The following is a 21,740-nucleotide window of genomic DNA, read 5'->3' as shown; positions in this document are numbered from 1 at the left end:
TCCAACTGGCTTACAGTGTTTGTTGTTTTATGTAAATACTGAGGTTCTTGTATTTAATGCCCCAGGCTGGTATTTGTTCTTTTTCTAAACCACCTTAAACAAATGGACTGTAGTTTGGAGTGGCCTGCAGGAATCTTTCACCCTTTTATTTATAGTTTGACCCAGAATGCTGCATGACCATCATGAGTCAAAGGCCAGCAATTACTACGAATAACTTACACATAACTGCATTTATTGCTACATAAAGAGAGTTTGTGGAGGCAAGCAACCCTTAAAATGTGGCTGCAAAAGGCTAATATCTTTTAGTGGTATTTACACCACCACAGATATCTACAATTACTGCCACTATATAAATCCATCCAATACTTTCCTTTGCTTTTTGAAACTTTCTGAGCTTAGCTTTGTCAGTCACTCTAATATATTGGTCTCACACCAATTCATCTTTGAAGTGCTATAACATCTTGTTTATAACCCTCTTTGCTTATCAGTAGGAAAAGTCATGAATTGCCCTTACACCAGAAGGTCGGTACTGTACACACACACACAAAAATTCTGGCAATAATTACCCACACAAGGTGACATGAGGCAGTTTATGGCAGTGGAAACTAATCTATGGCAGGTAGCAGATATTTTGTTTGATGTTACAGCCAGAGGTAATCAAAATGTCTTAGGGCTCTGGCACACGAGGGAGATTAGTCGCCCGCGAACAGGGAGATTTGTCGCAGAAGTTGCCTTGAGAGGAAACTGAAATCGCGCCGCTGCGTATGCCATCCCACCAGAGATTTACATTTTCTCCAGTGGGATGGCATTTCGGGGAGATTAGTCGCCCGCAACAAGGGAGATTTGTCGCGGGCGACGAATCTCCCTCGTGTGCCAGAGCCGCCACGTATGCCATCCCACCGGCGATTTACATTTTCACCGGTGGGATGTCATATCAGGGAGATTAGTTGCCAGCAACAACAAAAAAAACCCCATGTATATAGTGGAACTGCTTTCAGGTAATATGTTGTTTCTCCTACTCCCATGTAAGTGGAGGAGTCGCAAACTGAACTTCTGGATTTCCTAAGGTGGCCATACACGCACCGATATTATCTTACAAAACCTAGTTTTGTACGATACTCTGTGCATGTATGGTGGATTGACGATACAGATATCCCGAAAGCTTCGGATATTGTTCGTCTCATTGATCGATCGGGCAGAATGAAAGATTTTGCTTGGGAGCCGCTGCGTGCTATTCTGATATCTACTGGGAGCCGTTATCTTGCTACCTTCCCATTGTTCTGCTGATGGAAGGGGGGGATATCACTCCAACTTGCAGCTCAGCAGTAATGTGTGACTGAAGTTTATTAGTGCACAGGTCACATATCTGTGGCACCCTGGGAAATTAAGAATATGGCTAGCCCCATGTGAAATTTCAAAATTAAACATAAAAGCATAAATGTCTAAAAACAAGGTCACATTCCACTTTAGATTCATATTAGCACAGTCAAAACTAAACAGCAGTCCATCGAAATACCCTCTGCATTAACAAACCCCTTCCTTACCTCAGCAGCAACCTGTTGGGCTGTAGGGATTAACTCATTATACAGAGGCTTCTCAGTGGACTGCTGGTTTAAGTGAATTCTGTTTCTATAGACTGGAAATGGAATTTGACTTCACTTTAAGTTTTAGATTTTGTCCTGTTTAGAGCAAGACATCATGTGTCCTAGCTAACATAATAGGTGGAAGTTATGTTTAGCAAAAGCCCTATTTTTAGATCAATGTAGTGATCTTGTAGATCGGGGGTCCCCAACCTTTTTTGCCTGTGAGCCACATTCAAATGTGAGAAGAGTGGGAAGCATGAAAAATGTACCTGGGATGCCAAATAAGGGCTGTGATTGGTTATTTGGTAGCTCCTATGTGGACTGTCAGCCTGCAGGAGGCTCTGTTTGGTCATACACCTGGTTTCTATGCAAGCAAAACTTTCCATAAAGCCAGAAAATAAAAAATAGGCACCTTCTATAAGCTACTACGAGCAACATCCAAGGGGTTGGTGAGAAACTTGTTGCTCTTGAGCCACTGATTGGGGACCACTCTCCTAGACTCTGGGAAGCCCATCTTAAAGGTCGCTTCAGATTCTTTTTGTAGATAATAGTATTCATAGAACTATATCACTGTTATATGTTTTAATGTATCTGTAAACTTATGGGGGGCCTGAACAAAATCTCAAATACAAAAAAAAACAATGCTGCTTTAGTATTGTTAGTTGTTATTTATATAAGAAGATGTCAATCACTGTTTCATTTTCCATTTTTTTTTTTTCTTTTGCTATTTGGGTACCCTCTCCAGCCTGAAGTCTTTAACTTTTTATATGGCTGCTTGGTTTCTACTTGTGTTAGTTTGGATAAGAGTCATGCCAGTAGCTGAGTGAAAATGAAGGAGTAAACACAATGTATATCTTAGAAAGAAAACATGGCCAAATAGTAGTCATAAGTAATCATGCAGTAGGGGCATACAAAGTGTTCTCTGTTTAGCGCATTTCAAGACATTCTGTGGCAAAGGAGCTACAGTACATAATATATTATTTATGGAAGACCACATTTTTGTCTGAATTGGAGTTCATGTCCCTTCCCCCCCCAGGTTTTTACAGAACTGTTGATGAAGGACAAAAGAGGCTAGTGTTTTTACCTCCAAACTAATTATGGTGCTCAAAGTATTTTGTGTGAGAAAACATGATTTGGAATTTGTTCTGAAGCATATATGTCTGCGCACACAATTTTGCAAGGGAACATTGGTGGCTAGATCCATAAAGTTACTAAGGAAACCTTAATCATGCTTACTTAGACGCAGTAGCACTGTTTGACCAGATGTTCCAGTCTCCTGAAAGGAACTACTTTAACCTGACAAAGAGGAAAAACATTTGGCGTATCTCCTTCATGACCTTAACACACTCTTCTATTTTAACAAGGAATCTTGTGCTACCTGGTCAAACATATTCCACATTTAACTAAAAACACTTTAGCGTAGGTGTTGCCCTGTGACATCTTGGTGTAACATAAAGTTTGTTGATATCTGTTAGCTTAGGTGTGAAGGACTGTGATCAGCTGTTTCCTGGAAACAGGAAATGTAAATTTAGGGGCAAAGGCACACAGAGCTACTAATAGCAGCTACTTTTCATGGCTACAAAAATAGACAATGCTGATCATTTACTGATAATTGTCTCTATTTGGGTTTTGGCAGAGGCAATTCTCAGTGTTTTCTATGGAAGGGTATCTGGCTTTTTAAGCCCTGACAAGTACCTGCTACTAAGTATCTCCTTGAGTCTTTACCCTAAGGGTTCTGGCACACGGGGAGATTAGTCGTCCTCTCAAGGCAACTTCCGGGATTTCACTGAAATTGTGCCGCCGCGTATGTCATCCCACCAGCGATTTACATTTTTGCCGGTGGGATGGCATTTCGGGGAGATTAGTCACCCGTGAACAGGGAGATTTGTTGCGGGCAACTAATCTTCCCGTGTGCCAGAGCCCTAAGGGCAGAGGTACACTGGGAGATTAGTCGTGCCGCAACAAATCTCCATTGCCGTGGGCTACTAATCTCCTTGCAATGCCATCCCACCGGCTAGAATGTAAATGGCGTCGCTGCGATGTCCCTCAGTCACCCGAAGTTTCCTCTGAAGACAACTTCAGGCCACTGCGGGACATCACAGCGACACATATGCCATCCCACCGGCGATTTACATTTTAGCCGGTGAGATGGCATTGCAGGGAGATTAGACACCCACGACAATGGAGATTTGTTGCGGCATGACTAATCTCCCCCTGTACCCCCCCTTCCCTAAGGCAAAGGGATGATCAGAGGACTGGAACACCACGACTGTTATATAAATATATGTCTCTCTTTATTTTTTACCATTAAGTTCTGAATTTCAAATCAACAGCCTTTCTGCCATGCTTTTGGAGAATTGTGAATGATCATTTTTCAAATCATTCCAAGAAAAAATATTTAATATATAAGTTCATAATGCTATTTGTTCAACAGTATCTCTTACTGTATTGGCCTGAAACCTTATCTGTTAAGTAAACAATGTAGCCAGTGTATAGCTACCTCAAGGGCCGTGACACACAGGGAAATTAGTTGCGCCATGACAAATCTCCGTTGTTGCAGGCGACTAATCTCCCTGCAATGCCATCCCACCGGCTAGAATGTAAATCGCCGGTGAGATGACATACGCGCCTCTGCAATTTACCAAAGTTGCCTTGAGAGGAAACTTCGGTAACTTCGGCAAATTGCAACGCCTTAACTAGTTTTCTTTCAGAATCATTATTCAGTGTCTTATTCACATCATAACACTGGAAGACATGGCCTCGGGTTAACTTGACTTCTAGGAGACCTTACTAGCTAAAAATGTTGGAACCACACAAAACCAAGAGCAGAATGAATAAGAAGCATGTTCAGAATCTGTAAAAAGGCAACTATGATGAGCCTGCTCCTAGCATAGATATTTACTTATAATGGACATTAAACCAAATCTAGATTAGAATTTAGGGCCCTTTTATTTGGAGGGTTATTAGAAATTCTGTCTGCCTGCAGGAGGAAACTTTGCGTGACTTCGGTAAACCAATGCAATGCATAGGCCTTTCTGCTGGGGATTCCCATTATTGCCGATGGAGAGGATTTTCAGGGAAATTAGTCACCCGCGGTAGCAGAGATTTATCGCAGGCAACTGATCTCCCCGTGGGACATTACTATAAACAATAGAACGTTATCCAACATAACATCATTACTTTTATTAAGATTTGTACACCCACTTGTCTCCACAGCCAAGAGACAAGAGGGGTAATGTAGGGGAACTGTAATTGATCATATCAGATAAGATGGATGTTTACTTCGCTATTGTGTTGTAACAATAGACCAGATATAAAATATAGCCCTTTCCGACCCTCCTATAATCAGGACAATTTTATTATGTTGATTTTTAAGAGCCCTTTGTTGTTTTAAACTACTCTGATGCTAAGCCCATACTTGTAATGATAAAACCACACATTTTATGCACTTAATCTCAAGAATATATGAATAATAGGGGAGAACTTGAACTCTGTGTTTTTTAAGCTTCATTTTAGATTTTTTTCCATGATGCTGACAGGAGGTTTGGAATAGCAAACCAAGGGTCATGATCTAAGTGCACTGGGGACCTGGCCAAAGGGACTGGTTTCACTCATCTGACCCAAGGCTGTGTAGATATTAAAGGAATACTGTCATGGGAAAACATCATTTAACAGAGCTTCTCCAGCAGAATGCTGCATTAAAATACGTTTTTCAAAAACGCAAACAGGTTTTTTTTTTTATATTTAATTTGGAAATTTCACATGGGGTTAACCCATATTCTTTCCCTGGGTGCTGCAGCCATGTGACCTGTGCTTTGATAAATATCAGTCGCTCTTTACTGCTGAGCTGCAAATTGAAGTGTTATCACCCCCTTCCCTCCCCAGCAGCTGATCAGCAGAACAATGAGAAGATAGCAGCTTCCAGTAGATCTCAGAATAGCACTCAATAGTAAGAAATCCAAGTCAGGCTTGGGACTCATCCTGTAACATGGAGTAGGAGAAACAATAGGCTATCTAAAAGCAATTCTGATGTGCAGCACTGGCTCTTTCTGGAAGCTCAGAATCAGGCACAATGCACTGAGATGGCTGCCTACACACTAATATTACAACTAATTATATGCAATGTAAACAGTGTAATTTAAAAATAATAAAGACAGCATAAAAATCATGACAAAATATTTTAATGCAAATAGCCAAAATGCACTGATCTTTAGCCCCATTGGTTGGATCTCATTTGCGTTTCAGGGATGGAGACTGACTTTCTCTTTTTACAATAAACTTTGGTGGGGCAAACCACCTACACAAAATGACCAAGCTATACAAAAAAATCTGTGCATGTTAGGCTCTATGCCATGTAACTGAAATAATTACAGCTCATTTGTTAGTGTCCAAGTTACACTATAGTCCGTGCCAAAATTAAGTGACATCCTTATTTTTCCTTCTCTGTATTTATAATTTGGTTTTGTTTGCAGGATTTATAATAACACTTGTGACTCTCTGGAGGATGGAGCATGTTGTACGATGGATCATATACCGCTTGTCAGGTAAGGTGGGAACGTATTTGTCATATGGGTTTGATTTTTGGGATTGGGCACATACCACAATTGGTGGAACATTCAAATGGACTGATATCCTGAACCTCTTCAGTTACTGTGTACTGCAGCTATGCCTTTGGCTGTATGACTGAAATTCTGTTTTAAAAATAACTATGGAGACTATTGTTCTCTAAACATTTGTATACTCTACAGTCAGAGGTCCTATATAGAATAAAATGAGAGATTATACAGTGAGTGCCCCATCTCTAACAGTAACAAGTGCATAATATATGTGGCAGCTTAGTGCTGTTCTATTCCACTCTCTCAAGGCAGAGGTGTCTTTATAGTAGTTTTCTTTTTGTGAGAGTTGGAATCTTCTGTTTTTAATTCAGTCCTATGACATTTTTTTCCATGCATTTTGTTAATCCCTAGTTTAAGAAAATGTGCCATTCTTAATGATAGAATGGTTAAATAACCATTCACATGGATTAAATGTTTTATTAAAAACAAAAATATTTATGACCTTGTATGGCCATACAGGGGCCCAAATGTCTTGTCAAATCAGCCACTTAAGGTGGCCATACATGGGCCAATTGTAGCTGCAGTTCTTAACGTAGGATCTTAATGTGTATGGCCACCTTTATTGGCATGCCCTTTCTTAAAAATACCCGGTTGGAGCTCAGCCTAAACTCCCCTGAGCCTGGTGGAATATCTAGTCAGGCAAGGACCTCATTAGTCTGTGTAAATGATCCTCCCCAAGGGTTTTAATGTGATGCTTCTGATTGTAATTGGGTCAGAATTATTTTGTTAAGAATCACTTTTATATAGTTTTTCACATATAAAAGTCTACGGAAATCTATGTGAAATCTGGTAACTAATTTAGGAAATTACATCTTTCTCAATAAATGGAATCATGCCATGTCTCCTAAAATAGCCAACTCCAACCACTGATCCCATTAATGTAAGGAGTAGAGTGTACTGTTGTTGCTTGGTTTCCTGAATCGGAATAAGCCTTCCATGCCTTCTTTCTCCACAGTGTTCATTCTCTCGAGCTCTTAATGCCTTAATATAATGCAGTTATTTTGCCATTTGTCCTTTGTCAGGCTAATGACTATACAAATAATAATTTCTGCCCTTCCAGCTCTGTAGATGCTTGCTTCAACCAGTCCTTGTTAGTCTGCACCCACTATGCTTGCATAATCAAGGAAATATTTTTCTTTTATAGCAAAGCCCCAAACCTGACTTTCTTAAAGAAATTCCATGCAACATCTAATTCAGTTAAAAGGCAAAGGAATATTAATCATTAAAGAATATATTTTTATAAAGTTTCTTGAGATAGTTGCATAATCAGCCTTCTGTGCTGTGTTAAGTGCTTCAATATGAAATCCCTATTTATAGGTAGGCTGCATTTTGTCTATATGGTTACATTTAATTACTATTTACAAACAATTTATTGCTTACAATTTTATTTCTGCCCCACTGAAGCTTGCATAGGTTAATGTATAAGTGGCAGCAATTGCATCAGGTCTAGTAATCCATAGCAAGCAACGCCGGTTGTTTTTGTTTGTGAAAAGCCAATTATGTGTATGATGTGAAATAAATGACATTTTCTGGTCTTCTTAGCAAGTTAGGAAATGAAAGTACTTTTGATTTCACATGTTCTTGCTGCCCCACTTTAAATTTTGTCACCTGACAAGAAGCATGGCCTTGTGAAAGGGAAATAAAAAGGCTTTAGCCTGCAAACTGTTTCCATATTTTCTATATTTTAAGTGTTACATTATGTAAGGCATTCATGGCACTTTCACATTTTATGGGAAGTAGCATATTTTGCTGATTTTACCCTACATCAGTGCTGTCCAACTGGCGGCCCGCGCGACCCCCCTCTGTGTGGCCCCCCACCTGTCTGGCTGCTTTGATGGCTTACCTTTGAGTAAGCATTAAATGGTATCAGTACTGAGATTAACTGGTCCCCTGCATGGTTCTCACCTCAGATTCAGGCTGTAATCCCTCTGTATTGTTTAAAAATGTAATCCCCTGTGTTTTTCACACCTTTTAATCCCTGCATTGTTCACACCTCAGGCTCAGGCTGTAATCACTCCCATTGTTCACTTCTTCACACCTCAGACATAGGTACTGTAGGCAGAGTATGGCACATACAGCCAGCATAGGGCAGGTAGAGTATGGCACATACAGCCAGCATAGGGCAGGTAGAGTATGGCACACACAGGCAGCATAGGTCAGGGAGGGTATGGCACACACAGGAAGGGTAGGGCAGGCAGAGTATGGCACACACAGTCAGGGTAGGGCAGGCAGAGTATGGCACACAGAGGCAGCATAGGGAAGGCAGAGTATGGCACACACAGGCAGGGTAGGACAGGCAGAGTATGGCACACACAGACCGCATAGGACAGGCAGAGTGCTGCCTGTGTTTGCCATACTGTGCTTGCCCTATGCTGCTTGTGGGAGGTGAACCTGGCAGGGGTTTGTTGTGGGAGTTTGTTAGCAGTTGGAAATAGCCATTAAATGGTCCCTAAGGTGTGTAATTATGTACTGGGGGTTGCTCTGCTATCCACAGGGGAGGAGGAGGCATATGGAATTTAAGGGTATATCTTAATATGACATAATTCTTTCACATATGAATGATGGTTGATATCCCCACAGTAAGGACCAAGCATTTGGGATTTTGCTGTGCTACCACCATTGTGATAAAATAGGTGTGGTTTGAAGTGGGTGTGGTTTCAAAAAGGGGAGTGGTCAAAACTGGCTTCCATTAGCGGCCCTCCACCATGTATGCTAGAGAAATTCCGGCCCGCGGCACCGTAGAAGTTGGACAGCACTGCCCTACATGGTTGGCTTCAGTAAACCTTGGTGGGGGAAAAACCCTGTTAGCCAATGCCCTAATCTTTCCAAATCACAATGATAACATGTAAAAAGTTTTTTTTTTAAATAAATGGCCTTTTGAAGACCCTTTTGAACTGTTGTGAAAGCCCCATGCAGAGTGTATGACTGAGCTTCAGTCTGATTAAAAAGGCTCTTTTGTTCTATAGGAACATCTGATTATGTCTTATGAAACTCCCGACTGCTTTCAAGTTGCTTTTCCATTGCACCATCTGCACCAGAACGACTGGATTTCAGTCTTCAAAATGACCAAAACATTGTCTTTTAAAGGAACAGTAACACCAAAAAATGAAAGAGCTTTAAAGTATTAAAAATATAATGCACTGTTGTCCTGCACTGGTAAAACTGGTGTGTTTGCTACAGTAACACTACTATAATTTATATAATAAGCTGCTGTGTAGCCATGGGGGCAGCCATTCAAGCTGGAAAAAAGGAGAAAAGGCACAGGTTACATCATAGCAGATAACAAATAAGTTCTGTAGAATACAATAGTGTTTTATCTGTTATCTGCTATGTGCCTGTGCCTTTTCTCCTTTGAATGGCTGCCTCCATGGCTACATAGAAGCTTATTTATATAAATTATAGTAGACTTTCTGAAGTAAACACACAACTTTTACCAGTGCAGGGCAGCAGCACATTATATTTTAGCTACTTTTATACACTTTCATTTTTTGGTGTTACTGTTCCTTTAATATGGTTTTAAATGGCTTAATGCTATCTAGTTTTCAAGTTAGCCAGGTCCCATGTTTATATGTTATTTGTTATATGTTATATGTTTATATGTGTTTTTTTTTTTTTTTTGTCCATGCTTCCTTTGTTTATACTACCCTCCACTCTTATTTTTATATTATGCACTGAATAACAGAGAAGTTTAGAAGGAAATAAATAACACCTTTTAATAGAATAGGAGCCCTAACTGACAACATTTTAGCAGTCATAGGAATAAAGGTAATATCTGATCATACTTTATGGATGTAAACATATTAAATATATGCTATTTAATAGCAGCAATTTCTTGATAAAATAAGTCAAAATGTTTTTAAGGAATAACATTAAAGCAAGGAGGCAGCCCTGCAATAAAGATTTTTGCCTTTCCCACTGGATTTTACAGAATATTAATACCCTTTTACACTTTCAGGATGTCCTATTTCTATGTTTGCTGTTCCCACCACAGTTCCTTATTTATCCAGCAGTGCCCAGTGTCCAAGAATAAGCATTCTCTGGGAATCCACACAAAATACCACATCTTAAACTTAAATCAATAAAGGGGGTAAAGAGGCAGTCAAGCAATATTTGTTTCTTGGGTCTCTCAAGAGGCTCAAGGTAAAGGCCCCTGTGAATAGTCAAAACCTAGCCTTGTAATATGTCCCTCAAGTTACTGGAAAGTCATGTATCTCCAGCCCTCCTTAGAAACCATTGTCAGGAATGCATCAAGATTAAAGACTTGAGCAAGACACAGCTCAGTTAAACTTGTAGACTGTTGACTTTGTATTAACTGGCTGTGAAGTATTTAGAATAAACATTTCACACTTCACTTTTCTTGTTTTATTCTAACCTCTTTAGTGCACTAATATTTCCAATTAGTGGTTCCTGAATTTGTACTGCAGTATCAAGAGTAAAGCTTGAGATGTAAACATACTGCCTTCCATTTATTAAACAACAAACATCAGCATAACTTAAAAGCCAGAAGAATAACAAGGAGTGTTGGGAGTAGCGTAGTGAACTTGGGGGTGTATTTATTAACAAACATGATGTTGCTCACAGCATCTACCTCCTTTGCCACATAATTAGCACATGAAACTGAGATTCATCACCGGTTGGTAAAATAATCATAAACTACATGTGTTAAGACATGGTTGCTGTACCACTTCCCACATACAGCAGCCCTGTGTGCACCAGTACCCAGCATACTGTGGAAGAGTATTATTACAAAGAGAATAGATGGGCTATACCAAAGAAATCTGTAAGTTAAGTAGGTGGAGAATAAAGGGTAAAACTAACATTGTATAGGGCTTCAGTTTGTTGGGAGTGGTACACAGTCTTTTGCCTAAAATACAAACAAAATGAGGGGGTCTTTTGTTGAGAATTCCGTTGTCTTTTTAAAGACCAAACCTTCCTTGTAGTTGGCTGCAAACACTTGTTTCCTATGGGAAACATGGCTTTTTGGAAGGCACGATATCTATTTTTAGTTAAGGATACACTGATATATTTTCCTTTAGCAACATAAATCTACTACATCATATCATGTCTGTCACCACTTTTAGCAAATAAAGTCCTATTTTATACAGGCATTTTGTCCCACACAGTGACCTGTGTATTTAGATTTACTAAACACATAAGTCACAGTGTAAGTTTCTGTACAACTGGAGTATTTTAAGTTAGATTAACTTGTTACTAAGGGAACAGTTTCTGCATACAAAAAAGTTATAGAAAAACTATTATTCCACAAACATAAAGTATAGCAGAAAGGATAACGTGCCAAAACAGAACCTTTAGTTTCTTTGACAAATGGAAATATTGTAAATGGGGATTTGGGGGGGAGGAAATTCTGGAAAGCACGGTTAGCAAATTCCAGAGAACCAGTGCCAAAATTCCAGTTTGATCTCTTCTGTTGGTACCAGTGTAGGCATGTTTAACCACTTGCCTGCTGAAGTTTAATGGTTTAGCTGTATAGGGCAACTCACTCTGTGGTCTGTTAATCACAGCACCTCGGCATACATCTAGTCTATCTGACAGCTATGGAGGTAGGAAAGCAAATTCCCTGTCAGTTACAGAATGAACCGGCCCAGATTTGTTTTTAATTGTCAGCTGGAAACCGTAGCAATAATATTCACAAAGTTTAAATCTTGCAGTTTTACAACTTTGAAGTTGCATGTCTAATTTATTAGATTACCTTAGAACAGTTAACCATAGCAACCAGTCAGAGCATTCCTTTGCTTTATTTAGTAGTGTACTGATTAAAAGTAGTTACTTGGTTGCTATAAGTAAGTGTAAAGGTGCAATTTAGCACCTATGCTTGTTAACAAGGCCCTTTAGTCTCTTTAAAGATATTTGTAAGATGTTGAGACTATATAAATATAGGACAACAGTATCTTTCTGTTGGAACTGTTACTTTAAACCGGGATGCCTAACATGGCACTTTCCAGGTGTTGCCAAGCTCAGAATAATTGGCATGCGTGTACACGCACCTAGCAATGTGAGCTGGCAGTAGGGTTCCAAAGGAGGGGGTAAACTGCTTAAAACCCAAACTCACAACTTGGGAGGGGGAAGCAGAAAGTACTAAAATAAGTACTGTTAATAAACAACTATTAAAGGAAAACTATACCCCAGAATGAACTCTTAACCAACATAATATACACTATATTATGTTAAAGGGGGGGTTCACCTTTAGGTTCACTTTTAGTATGTTATAGAATGACCTATTCCTAGCAACTTTGCAATTGGTCTTCATTATTTATTTTTTATCATTTTCAATTTATTGGCCGCCTTCTTATACATTTTTCCAGTTTCCAGCTTTCTAACAATTTCATTTACACTACCACAGGAGGTACGATTTTATGGCCTACAGCTCTCTCACCTGCACTTGTTTTAGCACAAGGCCATATCAATATGGGATATTGTGTTTTTATTGTAAATAAGGTGATATGAAGAGGGGGCAATACAAAGCAGTGTGCAGGTGTAGGTAGCTTATTGGCTGGTTTATGGGGCACTGGTGTGAATACTTTTTTTTTGTTTTTATTTAAAAACTTTCACCAAGGCATCCTCGGGCTAAAAAGTGCTTACACCTGCACTGCCTAGTATTTTTTCTATTTAAATGAATGGGAATGTAAGGAAACGATCACTGGCACCATAAAAGTTTGCTAAAATACTCTGGGTTGAAAAGTACCTGTAAGGCTATTGCCGCACGAGGCGTAGGGCAGATATTTTCGGCAAGTGTAAAAGTGCTTGCTGAAAATTCTGCCCTACACCTCCTACATGTGCCTGCACCTGAATGAATGAGATACGCTCGGGTGCAGGCACATGTAGCCGATATACACATGAAAACGTGAGATAATGCAAAGTCTTGCGTTATCATGCGTATATCGGCTACATGTGCCTGCACCCGAGCGTATCTCATTCATTCAGGTGCAGGCACATGTAGGAGGGCGGAATTTTGCTAAAGATGGGAACATCTTTAGCAATGCAGGGAGCTGCTATCTTGTTACCTGCCCATTGTTCTGTTAGGATACTGGTGGGAAAAGGGAGGGGTGATATAATCCATTTTGCAGTGCAGCAGAAAGGGCAGTGACACACAGCCCTGCGGTCATGGCTATATTGGGCAACTAGTCTCCCTGAAATGCCTTCCTACCGTGCAACAATGAATGGTGGGAAGGCACTTTGTTTTCTGGAGTCACTCGAAGTTTCATGTGAAGGAAACTTTGGGCAACTTTGGAAAAAGAAGCATTGTGTGTACAAATCTTCCTATGTGTGACTACCCTAAAGAGTGACTAAAGTTTATCAGAGCACAAGTCACCTGAGAAACTAAGAATATGTCAAGCCCCACATCAAATTTGAAAATTAAATTAAAAAAAACTGTTTTCACTTCTGCAAAAGGGATTTCAGTTTAGGTTTTTACTGAAGGAGCACTTGGGTTTTTTTGTTTGCTTTTTTTCTGTTTAAAAAAAACAAAACAAAAAAACATATTTTCCTGTAACAGAATCCCATTAAGCCTGAGTGCTTTTATACAGGTCATGGAACTCCAAGGTGACTTCTAATATTGTCATATTTTTCAAATGGGTACATTATTTATTATACCCGAGTTTGTTACTTAATTTGCCATTAAGTACATAGCCTAGAGGTTTTCAGACTTTTTTTGGCTAAAGATCCCTTTGGAGTTTGGGCAAAACTGACCATAGCTTATAACAGATTACCATTCAGTAGGGTTGTGGCCTGTCCAGTTTAAAACTTCCTGTCTACTTTTTTTTCTAAAACTCTTCCCTGGTTGATGTGGCACCAGTCAATCATCGGTTGTCCTGTTATAGCCCTGCCCAATGATGTCACCAGCCAGCCCCAAAACAATATTGTTTCACCCCACTACATCATCAACCCCACCACATCATCAACCCCACCCTGTCCCCCTGTCTGGACTTGAGTGGGAACAAAGGTGACAACCCTGCCATTTTATCATATTTCCTGGAATATTTAGGAAAGCAAATAAGTGTTAACCCTAAATGGTACTTCAACAGACCATTGATCCAGCTTTCATGAGTATCTATGAGAGCAAACAAGTTTTAACCCAAAATCCCTTTATAAATGGCCTTCAGGTTTTGGAACGACCGGCTTAATTGTATCCTTAATAGTTTATGAGTAATTTGCTATGAAGATTGAGCCCTAGAGCCTTAACAACTTCCTGGATGCCGCTTCAGCAGCTACAAATGAGCTTATTTATGTAAAAGCTATTGTACTTGCTGATACAAGCATGCTGTTTTGTTTGTGCTGATTGTACATTCAGTTGCCTGAAATTATTGACATGCTTTACATAGTATGCATGTTAAAAAGAAAAAAATAAATAAAAATGGATCCAATAGACTCAAACTGAAAATTCCATAGGCTTGATTATGTGCTGAGCATCCTCTATTTCTTGCTAAAGCTAAGCAGCTATTAGAAAGAGGGGGGTTTGGTGTGAGACTGAGTAGGGGTAGCCAGAAATTGAGGTACCACCAGTGAATTTAATCACTCACTCTGGGCCAGGAGTCCCCAACCTTTTTTTTTTTTTTTACCAGCGAGTAATATTTAAATACAGATGGATCACTGGGCCATTGTAGTTGTTTAAAACTGTATTTCCTACAAAGTGTGGCATCACCATGAATTCCCTTCATGTTTTTTGAGGAGAGTCATGGTGGCTGACTTTGAAGTTGAGCATTGTAGACACTGGCATGCACCCACTTGTGTGTGTTACTTTCTCCTTTAATTTAGTTAAAAGCCTAATCCCCTTTAAACAAAGAAGGTATTGTTTGTCTATACAGTGTGGTATCTTACATGTGATTCACTAGGCATTCTAGCATTTTATTATGCATTTTTTAGGGACTAGGTTTTTACCTTTTACAAGTTAAGGGCTCTGGCACACGGGGGAGATTAGTCGCCCGCGACAAAACTCCCTGTTCGCGGGCGACTAATCTCCCCGAGTTGCCATGACCCGCCATCCCGCCGGCGAATATGTACGGTAAGTCGCCGGCGGGATGGCACACGCGGCGGCGCGATTTCCCGAAATCGCCGAAAAAGACTCACGAGTCTGGTTGTCCTTTTTTTTTACTGGACACCACAAAGATCACCTGACAAAAGGTAGGAATAATAGGCACTACAAGAGTTGCTTGTGGACAGCTGTCTGCACTTTCTGCTACTTGTATACTATAATCACTATTAGTATACAAGCTTTAATCAACACTTCCTTTTTGTTATAGCTCTAAAACCACAGCCTCAGGATTCATACTGAGTTCAGTTATCTTGAACTTCTGACAGAAATAATGTCATTCTTAGTCAGTTGCATGCCAGCCATTGCATACATTGTGTAGACTTTAAATTCAGCTTATTCCATGGGTGTCAGACATCTCCCAGTTGAATATAAGTTTGATGCCAGCCATTAACTTATTTTCTTTTGGAGGCTTGGAGTTGAATTTGCCCTTAGTGTCAGTCTTGTAAATTGCTTTTTTGTATCTATAGGGTTTGCATTGTAAATCTTTATTCAGAAGCAACATGATCAACCCACTACCTTCCATGCGGACCCTGTAAGCATTGTAGGTTGAACATCACAAAAAATATGTTCCGCAGGTGTGATTCTTTTAAAATTGCCACAGATGTTGTGCTTATTGATGCCATTTAAAGTGGACCTGTCACCCAGACATAAAAAGCTGTATAGTAAAAGCCTTTTTCTATTTAAACATGTAACCCAAAGTCATTTTTTCATTAACACATCCATACCTATTATATGAGCATTTAAAAGTCCCAGCTGTCAATCATATATTGCCTGACCCGCCTCTATGCCTTAGGCATAGGGGTGGGGCAGATAGTTACTTTCCCTTTCAATTCAGAACTTCTTAGATGTCACTGCATTCCTCATATTCCCCCTCCCTCCTCACCATCTAATTGTGTAACCAGTGCATGGATATGGATATGAGGTCCCACCTTATACTGGCACAGAAACAAGATTGTAGCAGGATTCACAGCTTGCCTTAATAACAGTGTCCAGAAAATGGTGCCTGCCTGTTTTCTGCAATGGTGGATTCCAGTACTGAAGGAAATAAGTTTTAAAAAATTTTACATAGTGTAATTGAAGTTTATTTTGCTTGACAAACACAATAGAAAACAATTTGTAATTATTTTTTAGGGTGACAGGTCCCCTTTAATGAAGCTACGACACACACTCTCTTTGCTCTTCTGAATCATTTGCAAGTTCACCTTCTGATACTGTGGAACCCTGGATCTACTGCAAATCTAGGGCTCCCACACTGGGTTGCACTAGTGATCAAAGCAGATTTGCTGCAAAGGAATAACATGCTAACACTGTTTTAATGCTTCATGACAGAATTAAGGCAATCCTCACTCTGAAAATGTTAGTGCAACTTGCAACTGATTTGTCCGCCTGCACTATTGTGGTTTTGATACGAGTCACAATTACTGTGACACAATTCCTCTTTTGCCAACAGTTACACTTTAATTCTCAGTAAATTATGCTGCATTTTGGATGAAAAACATGGTCATTTGCTATGCAAACTAGTTTAGTTTTACCAAGGATACTTATGCTTAACATGTACACCTTGTGCCTCGGTAGGTACCTTCAAAGGTGAGGTGTAAACGGTAGTTGTGGGCCCAGACTGAAGGTTTTTTCTAGACTTTCTAGATATTGATTGGGGAGGTTTGTTTTTCCCAGTACCACCGCTCCCTAGACGCAGAGTATGCAGTCTGCGTAGGGCACCAACAGACCAAGTCATCGTCGGCGGCTGCGGCTCCTTCTCTCTTATGCGGCAGCAACAGGCCCTTTTATAATGTTGCGCCCGTGCTTATGACGTCACACGTCAGCGACGAGGCGCAACCTTATAGAAGTGCCTGTTGCCGCAGCATAAGAGAGAAGGAGCCGCCGGCCCGCCAACGATGACTTGGTCTGTTCGGCGTACTTTCTATGTGGGCAATTGGGGGCACTGTGTGTGGGAGCTACTGTCTATGGAGGGTACTGTGTATGAGGCAATTGGGGGCTACTGTCTATGGGGCATACTGTCTATGTGGCAATTGGGGGCACTGTTTATGGGGGCAATTGAGGCACTGTGTATGGGGGCACTGTGTGTGGGGGCTACTGTCTATGGGGGGTACTGTGTATGAGGCAATTGGGGGCACTGTGTGTGGGGGCTACTGTCTATGGGGGGTAATGTTTATGGGGCAATTGGGGGCACTGTGTATGAGGGCACTTTCTATTGGGGCACTTTCTATTGGGGCACTTTCTATTGGGGCACTTTCTATTGGGGCACTTTCTATTGGGGCACTTTCTATTGGGGCACTTTCTATTGGGGCACTTTCTATTGGGGCACTTTCTATTGGGGCACTTTCTATTGGGGGCACTGTCTATGGAGGGTACTGTGTATGAGGCAATTGGGGGCTACTGTCTATGGAGGGTACTGTGTATGAGGCAATTGGGGGCTACTGTCTATGGAGGGTACTGTGTATGAGGCAATTGGGGGCTACTGTCTATGGAGGGTACTGTGTATGAGGCAATTGGGGGCTACTGTCTATGGAGGGTACTGTGTATGAGGCAATTGGGGGCTACTGTCTATGGGGCAATTGGGGCTCTGTGTATTATTATAAATGTTTTATTTAAAGTGTAATTTTAGGTTTTTTTAGACAGAGCTACAATTGTAATTTATAAATGATACAATTTATTTATGTATTTACTTTGAATAAAGTTCTATTTTGTTTTTTTTTTTATTATTTTATTTTTACTTCCGTAATATTTTGGGGGAGGGGGGCACAAAAGTAAATTTCTGCTTAGGGCATCCATTTGGCCAGCAGCGGCCCTGGTTTTTCCCCTCTGGACCAAGGACCGTAACTGTGAGTTGCACATCGCAACCTTGCCAGATGAGGGGATCTTCATGTGTTTTGCCAGCTTTAGTTGCTTTCCTAAATGTTCTTGAAAGTCTTTCAGTTTACAACTTTACAGCCGCCAGAGGTGGGGGGAAATCATTTATACTTGAACCTCATTTTTCCTTCCATCCAAAAAATGTGTTTAAACCACAGGGGTTTCAAATAACAGGGAACTGTAACTCACAGAGCAAACTATAAAGATTACATGTCTGAAATGGCGTCTGTGCCTGGAAGAAATGGGACTTGTTTATACTTGATAAGGGTTACAATCAATAGGAAGGCTTTGTTATTGTACAATATGCAAAGTGATACAGGTATAGTACCCATTATCCAGAATGTTCGGGACCAAGGGTATTCCGGATAAGGGGTCTTTCCGTAGTTTGGATCTCCATACCTTAAGACTCCATAAGTCTACTAAAAAATCAATACAACATTAATTAAACCCAATAGGATTGTTTTGCTTTCAATTAGGATTATTTATATCTTAGTTGGGATCAATACAAGGTACTGTTTTATTACTTCAGAGAAAAAGGAAATCCGTTTTAAAATTCTGAATTATTTGATTAAAATGGAGTCTATGGGAGACGGGCTTTCCATAATCCTGAGCTTTCTGGATAACGGGTTTCCGGATAAGGGATCCCATACCTGTACTAGCATATTAATTCATTATTGAAATCCATACATATATACTCTTCCCTTAGATATCTGGTGGTCAGAAATCCATAGGTCCTAGATGAAGCCTATTTTTCTTTCTTTTTTAATCAATTAAATAAAAAAGAAAACTACTACCTAATGTTTTAGTTATCCTGGCAAAATTCCTGTGTCTGATAGGAATGTGTTTAGGAGTATAAAGTCTTTATGTATTATATATTTGATAAATTACTGTAACCTTTTCATACTGCCAAAAATGTTGGAATTTACTGCATGATATCTCACACTGAGTTGTTTAATAAGGAATCAGAGGGCAAAAACACACACAATAACCCAGAGCATTTCTGAGTGTTACCTAGCATTTTATGTCCTTGCTATGCCAATTTGTTGCACATGCAAAGCAAAGACCCATCACTTGGAATAATGGGTGTCCAACGGGGCAGAGGGATGCAAAGACTCTTTCTGGCAATTCTTAGCTGGCTTAGAGAAAGTGTCTGCTTTGCATTCTGACATCCAGCCAAGTTTAGAAGTGACCAGCAGGGGCTAAGCACTCGCTGCCAAACACAATATAGCTGAACTGCAGTATCCATGTGGCATGCTGGGCCTATATCTACTGGCAGTTGTCAGTGGGGGCAGTTCCTAATAACTACCCCCAATTTTTATATTGGACTGTATTCAGCTGACCAAATTTAATTTTGCAGAGTGGACCTACAATGTAATTTTCCATAGTGGTGCCTGAGAGCCACAGTCTAAGATTGCACTCTTCAGTAAAATGGGGCCTATGCCTTTTTGGGTTGGCATTAAAGTCTACACATTGGCAGGGGCTACATGCTCAAATGATATTGTGGTGTGCCTGGAAATATGTAATCTGCATAATGAAATCTGTGTGTGGGACAAACATTACTATCAATGCAGAAGCCATCGGAGGTTTAGCCACAGCTAATAGGCAAGCTATTTGAAGCAGTAAAGAACTGCTGGAGGTGGCCAAATGTGCAGATCTTTCCCAGACACTGCTCGCAGTGGCACATGTGGCACTATTTAATAGGCAATGTGACTATAATAGAGGTTTCTGGTAAATGGCTGCATTGTCAAGAGTCAAAGTACAATGAAGCACTCGTCTGTTGATAACTAGGGCTGGCCCATAGCTGGGCGCAAGCTGGTGTCACTTGGGATAAGATGGCTTATTTCCTGCTGTTTACATTAACTAATGTAACTTGTAAATTTGGAGATATAAGTTTTGTAGCTAAAAGAAAAACAATGAACTTAATTTGTAGGCATAGGTCTACATGGTGGGCATGGTAAAATAGTAGCTGAACTTGACATACAGATATATCTGTTATAATAGCACTTTTGAAGTCCTCTGGTGGAGCACTGAGTTTTCTCAGAAAGCAAGTTTTACGTAAAAATGTATGTTTTTTGCTGTGTTTGTTTTGTTTCCTTAATGGGTTTCCTATATAGGAAAAAAAGAACAAACTCCTTGTTACAGATGCACTTCATTGTCTGGGCAAGGACAGGGTGAAGACGAAATTGGGCACAATTGATTCCTTTTTCATCTTCCTGTCTCCATTGCCGGGAAACTAGGTGAAAGGTTAGCATTTTGCAGTAAAATACATTGCACACTAAAAGCATAGAATGGAATAAATATTTTATTCCCTAATGATGGAACAGCAATGAATCCTAGTTCATTAAAGGAAAACTAACCTCAGAAAATAGTGCCTTTTACCCCTAGTACAAGAAAATATAGATTTATGTTACTTTCGTTACTATTTCTCTTATTTTGACCATGCAGGCACTGCTGTCAGACGTTGTCTATGGCAGCTTGGCCAAACCTCCAAGTCCATTCTTTTCTAAGAGTATATTACATTGCAATCCCAACAGGTGCCCATACAGGGCAGTCATTGCTTGCTGACTTGCACTCTGACTTGGGCCCCTGCCTGGTCTGTTTTTGGCATAGGCTTGTTCTGTTATTGATTAGACAGACTAAAAAATATCCTGTGCTAAAAAATGAATGTGAGCCTCCTGCCACTTCATGCGGGGGCAGATTTTGGCCAGAAAACACTTGTGTTTGCAGTTCTGCTTAAAATCCACCCACCCACGGTAAAAGGTAGATCATGTTCATTCCCTTCACTACACAAATTGGACATAATCCTAGGGGCCAGCCAGTTAGATGCTTCATTTGCTAGTGCTTCTCTTGGGTAGCATAAGCCAGTTACAGGCCTTTAGCAGATTGATTGATTGATTGGTCGGTCAGGTAATCCATAAGGATAATAATAATAATATGTATACAATAACATAAGGATCATCCAGCTGGTTTTACCACCATGTCTGGAACTTCCCAATTTTTAGCTGGAAATAGAGGCAGAGGCAGATTGTCTAAAATTGCATATTGCAATAGTGAGCTGCATTGATCCCTACAGAAATAATATGCTGCTGTATTAAAGCACTCCAACTATTTTTGACTACTTTTCATGTAAACCTCTCTTTATTAACTAAACTAGTACAAATCAATTTTATGGTAAAACTATGTTTTTCAATATTTTGGTGCTTTTCTAATGATACTAGTATAGGATCCATTATCTAGAAACCCATTATTCAGAAGCCTCAGAATTCTGGGAAAGCCATCTCCCGTAGACTCACTTTTAATAATTAGAATTATTTGCTTAAAATAAATTCCCTTCTGTAAAAATAAAACCATACCCTGTATTTGCTCTCCATTAGGCTGCATGAATCCTTATTAGAGGCATAACAAGCCTGTTGGGTTTATTTAATGTCTAAAGGAGAAGGTTAGGTTAAAACTAAGTAAGCTATGTAAAAACACCAGAAAACACTATGAGCAAGGTCAGACGAAGCGTATATCTGCTTCTCTCTGCCCTGCGCTTTTTTGCCAGGCTGTATGCTCTTCTGCATTAAAGACTATGGTAACTGCCTTAGTGTGGGCGCACAGAGCAGAGTGAATCCGAGGTCG

At 40.1% G+C, this 21,740-nt stretch overlaps 1 protein-coding gene across 1 annotated transcript in view; it reads left to right on the top strand.

The window, feature by feature from the left end:
* Positions 1-21,740, top strand: part of bc014685 (cDNA sequence BC014685) — an 85,458-nt gene that overhangs the window by 32,502 nt on the left and 31,216 nt on the right. The window contains exon 3 of the mRNA NM_001016634.2: positions 6,056-6,127. Coding sequence (NP_001016634.1) covers positions 6,056-6,127 — 72 coding nt within the window. The remainder of the gene's footprint in view (positions 1-6,055; positions 6,128-21,740) is intronic.

The sequence above is a fragment of the Xenopus tropicalis genome, chromosome 7, assembly GCF_000004195.4.
Source record: "Xenopus tropicalis strain Nigerian chromosome 7, UCB_Xtro_10.0, whole genome shotgun sequence".
Lineage (NCBI taxonomy): Eukaryota > Metazoa > Chordata > Amphibia > Anura > Pipidae > Xenopus > Xenopus tropicalis.
This window is presented reverse-complemented; position numbering and strand designations above follow the sequence as displayed.